Genomic DNA, 7,274 nt, shown 5'->3' on the forward strand with positions numbered 1-7,274 from the left:
CGCACTCACCGGAAGCGCATAGATAATGCGCATATATATCCTCAAGATATAATGGTCAATCCGGTGAACTTTTCCTCATGGTGCAAGTGGATTCAAACGCTTCCTTAACGGCTTGATGACTGCACCATGAGGAAAAGTTCACCGGATTGACCATTATACCTTGAGGATATATATGTGCATTATCTATGCGCTTCCGGTGAGTGCGCATTTTTTTCACTTTTCGTCGGAGTCGCAAGTTCATCTGCTTTTATATCAGACGTTTTATCCGTTTATGGTCTGACATACGTTTGTAAATAATATCTGTGGACATATCGGCATACTTATCTGTTTTATATGGATTTTTTTAGCGCTACACCTCTATTATATATATTTAGTATCCAATATACAGCCAGAGAGCTAGTTATGTCATTCTATAGAGAGTATAGGCTTACTTTACTTTGTTTTCCTTAAATATTATAGACAGGTAGTCTTTATATGCAAGAGGCAATGATTTCCAGTCTTCTCTCCACCTTTCCGCATTGATTAGGATTAACCGGTCTGGTAGCTAGTTATGTGTCAAGTAATGCTATATATATAAGTTAGAAGAAATCCATCTGCAGAAATCAGTGAAAAAAGGACGACCGTTCAGCATAAAGTTCCAGTCAGCGGCTGCTATCGGTCAGAAGAAGGGGTAAGGCCATTGGGTTGGCTGGATACTCCAAGTCTCTGATCTTGGCTGTTTGTATGGAGGTTCCTCAATCTGTCTTCAAGAATCCTCAGCTCCTCGACTAGGCTGGTCTCTGGAGGATGGCCCGCGTCATGCTATAATGAAAAGAAGAGTTTAAAGGGGGTGTGTGAACACCTTGTAAAAATACATAAATCAGCGGTGGGCAACTTGAATGTAATAGAGGGCCTCAAAATGGCCACCAAAAATTCCAGAAGGTCACACAGTACCAGCGTGTTTTTGTGCATTGAGGTTCATTGCTTTATGTTAGGCAGCCCAATCAAATGAATGGGCTTTAACACACCAAAACGCAATGCACAATTAACGGCAAGTTGGAGTCATTATTGGTTTCAGTGGCTGAAAACAAACAGCGTTGATACCAGTGACTGCAATAATATCCTCCAACATTGGTGTCAGAGACCACAATAATAATCCCCAGCATTGGTGTCAGTGTCTGCAATACCACCCCCAGTGTTGGGTGTCAGGGACCACAATATTAATTCTCATGTTGGTGTCTGAGTCTGCAACAATAACCACGGTATTTGTGTCAGGGAACGCAATATTAATCCTCAGTATTGGTGTCAGTGGATGCAATAATAATCCCCAGCATTGGTGTCACTGGCCACAATAATAACCCTCAGCATTGGAGTCAGGGACTGCAATAATAATCCTCAGCATTGATGTCAGTCTCTGCAATAATACCCCCAGCATTGGGTGTCAGGGACCGCAATATTAATTCTCAACACTGGTTTCTGTATCTGTAATAATAACCCCAGTATTGGTGACAGGGAACGCAATAATAATCCTCAGCATTGGTGTCAGTGGCCACAATAATAGCCCCAGCATTGGTGACAGTGGATGCAATAATAGCCTCCAGCATTGGTGCCAGTGGCCACAATAATATCCCCCAGCATTGGTGTCATTGGCCACAGTAATAGCCCCTAGAATTGGTATCAGCAGAAGCCATAATAACCCCCAGTATTGGTGTCAGGGACAATAAAAATCCTCAGCATTGGTGTCAGTGGATGCAATAATAACCCCCAGCATTGGTGTCACTGGCCACAATAATAACCCTCAGCATTGGAGTCAGAAACGGCAATAATAATCCTCAGCATTGATGTCAGTGTCTGCAATAATACCCCCAGCATTGGGTGTCAGGGACCGCAATATTAATTCTCAACACTGGTTTCTGTATCTGTAATAATAACCCCAGTATTGGTGACAGGGAACACAATAATAATCCTCAGCATCGGTGTCAGTGGCCACAATAATAGCCCCAGGATTGGTGACAGTGGATGCAATAATAACCCCCAGCATTGGTGTCAGTGGCCACAATAATATCCCCCAGCATTGGTGTCATTGGGCACAGTAATAGCCCCTAGAATTGGTATCAGCAGATGCCATAATAACCCCCAGTATTGGTGTCAGGGACTACAATAAAAATCCTCAGCATTGGTGTCAGTGTCTGCAGTGATAACCCCCAGCTATGGTGTCAGTAGCAGTGCTGTTAACCCCCCTCTTGCACAGGTGCTCAAAAGGAGTGCTATTTAATCCCTCTAATGTTGGTGGCACTATTTTTTAACCCTGTACCCCCATCCCCTCATTACCCCACCTATTGGTGGCCAGTGCAGTGGCAGAAAAATTTAACCCCCCCCCAGTCAGCAGCATGTTACCATAATGAGGTCTGAGGGCTCCAAACTGAGGAAGGAAGTCAGGTTGCATATGGTGTCACCCGTATTCCTCTAAAATGTGCCAGTCTGCGATAAATCGTCTGGATTTCAGTCTTTTGCTTGTGCCAGACATTCTACTTCTAAGCTCACTCGCTCACTTTTAATTGGTCAGCACCATGGGTATGGGTGCGTCCCTAACATCAAGACATTGGGGTTGCTTTACTAAAACTGGAGAGTGCGAAATCTGGTGAAGCTCTGCATAGAAACCAACCAGCTTCCAGGTTTTATTGTCAACCCCACTGCCATTCAGACTTTCAGCAGTAATGTAAACAAGGCATATCAGCACCTAGCCAGAATATTGTAACCCTGAGATGGGTAATTAAGCCCCATCAGTCTTGAGGTTGTAGGCTCCCAGGAGCAGGGCCCTCCTTATTTATTTATTTATTTCAGGTACTTATATGGCGCCAGCAATGTATGCAGCACTTTACATATATGTTGTGCATTCACATCAGTCCCTAACCCTCAAGGGGCGTACAATCTAAGGTCCCTAACCCTCAAGGGGCGTACAATCTAAGGTCCCTAACCCTCAAGGGGCGTACAATCTAAGGTCCCTAACCCTCAAGGGGCGTACAATCTAAGGTCCCTAACCCTCAAGGGGCGTACAATCTAAGGTCCCTAACTCTCAAGGGGCGTACAATCTAAGGTCCCTAACCCTCAAGGGGCGTACAATGTAAGGTCCCTAACCCTCAAGGGGCGTACAATCTAAGGTCCCTAACTCTCAAGGGGCGTACAATCTAAGGTCCCTAACCCTCAAGGAGCATACAATCTAAGGTCCCTAACCCTTCAGGGGTGTACAATCTAAGGTCCCTAACCCTCAAGGGGCGTACAATCTAAGGTCCCTAACCCTCAAGGGGCATACAATCTAAGGTCCCTAACCCTCAAGGAGCGTACAATCTAAGGTCCCTAACCCTCAAGGGGTGTACAATCTAAGGTCCCTAACCCTTCAGGGGTGTACAATCTAAGGTCCCTTACCCTCAAGGGGCGTGCAATCTAAGGTCCCTAACCCTCAAGAGGCGTGCAATCTAAGGTCCCTAACCCTCAAGGGGTGTACAATCTAAGGTCCCTAACCCTCAAGGGGCGTACAATCTAAGGTCCTTAACCCTCAAGGGGCGTACAATCTAAGGTCCCTAACTCTCAAGGGGCGTACAATCTAAGGTCCCTAACCCTCAAGGGGCGTACAATCTAAGGTCCCTAACCCTCAAGGGGCGTGCAGTCTAAGGTCCCTAACCCTCAAGGGGCGTACAATCTAAGGTCCGTAACCCTCAAGGGGCGTACAATCTAAGGTCCCTAACCCTCAAGGGGCGTTCAATCTAAGATCCCTAACCCTCAAGGGGCGTACAATCTAAGGTCCCTAACCCTCAAGGGGCGTGCAATCTAAGGTCCCTAACCCTCAAGGGCCGTGCAATCTAAGGTCCCTAACCCTCAAGGGGCGTACAATCTAAGGTCCGTAACCCTCAAGGGGCGTACAATCTAAGGTCCCTAACCCTCAAGGGGTATACAATCTAAGGTCCGTAACCCTCAAGGGGCGTACAAACTAAGGTCCCTAACCCTCAAGGGGCGTACAATCTAAGGTCCCTAACCCTCAAGGGGCGTACAATCTAAGGTCCCTAACCCTCAAGGGGTATACAATCTAAGGTCCCTAACCCTCAAGGGGCGCACAATCTAAGGTCCCTAACCCTCAAGGAGTGTACAATCTAAGGTCCCTAACTCACATTCATACATACACATACTAGGGCCAATTTAGACAGGAACCAATTAACCTACCAGCATGTCTTTGGAGTGTGGGAGGAAACCAGAGTACCCAGAGGAAACCCATGTAGGCACAGGGAGAACATGTAAACTCCAGGCAGGTGGTGTCGTGGCTGGGATTTGAACCAACGACCCGAGTACTGCCAGGCAGAAGTGCTAACCATTTAGCCACTGTGCTGCCCTTACTTTCTTGCATTGAACTGTATCGTTTCTGTATTGTCTCCCTTTATATTGTAAAGCGCTGAGCAAACTGTTGGCACAATATGAATCCTCTATAATAATAATGATGTGAGAACATTCCCAAGCCTGGTATTTTGGTAACTAGGTAAAATGGATGTTGAAAAGTTCATCAACAGAGGCTTTAAGCCTCGCTTAGCCCTGCAGGTAAGCCAGTAGACATTTTAGTCTGGGTATCTCTCACTGCAGAACCAAAATCTGCACATAACAGTAGTGCTACATTAATATTAGGAATATATCCGAATGTACTCAATCCAAATCCGGAGCGAAATTGTGCACATCCACCAGCAGGGGGCAGGATGACACAAAACATTTATAGAAGCTATGAATAGAAGAGAGAAAGTGATAAATGCCATTAGCCTTCCTGTCTGTACACCACTAATTAGCACCACCACTGACTGTGCTTATGGTAAAAAAAAAAAAAAAAAATTACATACATTTCACAAAGATTCCATCACAAAAATAATTTACTTAAAGGGTCAGTCAACTCAAAGCTGATATTTCGGTGTTTGGTAGACTTTGGATCAGCCTTTCTCAACCTTGTTAACATGAAGGAACTCGTGAAATAACTTTCCAGGCTCAGGGAACCCCTGCTGATAATTACTATATCTACCGCTCACTGTACATTAGTGTGATGATCAGTGGGAATTATGCTCCTTACAATGGGGGTCACTGAAAAAAATTCCCTCCATACAGATAGCTAAAATTGGTGTCAGTGGGAGCTTATTGGGAAGTTGCTCATTTCTCAAGGAACCCCTAGCAACCGTTAGAGGAACCATGGTTGAGAAAGACTGCTTTAGATGGTTAAAAACCCTAAGGGCCCATTTACAATGTGGTAATGCATGGCACCCCAACATACTAGGGCAGGGGTCTCCAAACTGTGGACCCCGGGCCGAATGTGGCCCTTTGCTTGCCTTTATTCGGCCCTTGGAGCACTATTCCTTCCACTGATGCGAGGCATTATTCCTGACACTGATGCGAGGCATTATTCCTGACACTGACCCTAATGAAGGGACACTATTCCTTCCACTGACACTAGAGATGGGGAACTAATTTTTCCACTGATACCAACAATGGGGTACTATACCTCCCATGGACACCAACAATGGGGCAATATACTTCCCACTGACACCAACAATGGGGCACTATGTTTCCCAATGACACCAACAATGGGGTACTATACCTCCCATGGACACCAGCGATGGGCACTATACCTCCCAATGACACCAACAATGGGGCACTATACCTCCCATCGACACCAGAGATGGGGCTCTATGAAGGAACACTATTCCTTCCACTGACACTAGAGATGGGGAACTAATTTTTCCACTGACACCATTAATGGGACACTATTCCTCCCACTGACACCAACAATGGGGTACTATACCTCCCATGGACACCACCGATGGGCAATATACCTCCCAATGACACCAACAATGGGGCACTATACCTCCCATCAACACCAGCGATGGGGCACTATGCCTACCACCAACACCAGCGGTGGGGCTCTATGCCTATCACTGACAGGGCACTATGCCTACCACCAACACCAGCGGTGGGGCTCTATGCCTACAACTGACAGGGCACTATACCTACCACCAATACCAGCGATGGGGCACTATACCTCCCACCGATACCAGCGATAGGGTCATTTTTTTTTACTCCCACAGACCACCAGGCCAGTTTACAACCACCAATGCCAGGGCATTTTCTACTCCCACTGGCCACATTCTGGCCCCCCTAAAATGTGATGGCCAGTAAACTGGCTCTTTATTTTGAAAGTTTTGAGACCCCTGTATGAGGGCAATGCAACTGAGTTGCAGCATGCACAAAAACATAGTAGTAGTGTGTTAAGGTGCATTGAGCTACAAAAAAGTGTCTTGTCTGATCTTTATCTTCTTAGGGTGCGTTGGTAGCCCATTTATTTAAATTGTCTACTTTAAAGGATAACTTCATCTTTTAGCCGGGGTTCGCATATGTGCGGTGTGGTATATCGCATGTGATTCGCAGAGGAACTGCACCGCATTCCTGTGCAAATCACATGCAATTTGTGTGCGGTGCGATTGGAGCCATACATACCAAAAACATGCAGGACCCTTTTTTAGGTGTGCACTAGAATCGGATCGCATGGGTATTTACACCTATACGATCCGATTATGCACATCGCATGAATGGGCTACTATGCCCACACAAACACAGGCTGCATGGTGTGAGCCAGGACTAAAGCTGTAATGACACTTTTCTGGGGGGGTAGTTTCCTTAACAACTACCTGCACCTAATACAAGCACTACTGACATTATCAACATGGGCGGCCAATTCACGTAGTTCTTACTACTGCTACTTTAGAAGCCTGGAGCTATAACTTTGGAGAGGGGGGGGTGGGGTGCACTGAGATAGGAGAGATCAATATGGACACAATCTCTGTGACGGCACTGACAATTCTTGTACCTGTCTCTGACAGGTACATGAACAGGGGCGGACTGACAACTCATGGGGCCCCCGGGCAATAGGGGATCATGGGGCCCCCTGTGTCCTTGCCCAAACTCAAAAAAGCCTATGAAAAAGGTACCAGGGGCATCTCATGGGGCACCCTACTGACCCCGGGCCCTCGGGCAGTGCCCGAGTTTCCAAATGGTCAGTCCGCCCCTGTACATGAATCAAGCTCAAGCACTGACACTTTTAGAGCCGGGTCCCAACAGAATATTAATGGGTGTCTAGAACAGCCTTTATTAATTCCCCCAAAACCTTTATGGAGCTGGCTTTGTGCACAGTCATGCTGAAACAGAAAAGGACCTTCTTCAGACTGCTGCCACGAGGTTGGAAGTGCCCAATTGTCTAAAATGTCTTCACACAA

The 7,274-nt window shown here is 46.4% G+C and overlaps 1 protein-coding gene across 1 annotated transcript in view; it reads right to left on the reverse strand.

Annotated features, from left to right (window-relative positions):
- Positions 1-351: 351 nt before the first annotated feature.
- Positions 352-7,274, reverse strand: part of MTMR11 (myotubularin related protein 11) — a gene marked incomplete at its 5' end in the record, with an annotated part of 15,333 nt that continues 8,410 nt past the window's right edge. Inside the window, one exon of the mRNA XM_089655482.1 lies at positions 352-801. Coding sequence (XP_089511608.1) covers positions 652-801 — 150 coding nt within the window. The remainder of the gene's footprint in view (positions 802-7,274) is intronic.

Source organism: Staurois parvus, unplaced genomic scaffold (genome assembly GCF_062004578.1).
Source record: "Staurois parvus isolate SC_StPar_1 unplaced genomic scaffold, SC_StPar_1.0 ptg000842l, whole genome shotgun sequence".
NCBI classification, from domain to species: domain Eukaryota; kingdom Metazoa; phylum Chordata; class Amphibia; order Anura; family Ranidae; genus Staurois; species Staurois parvus.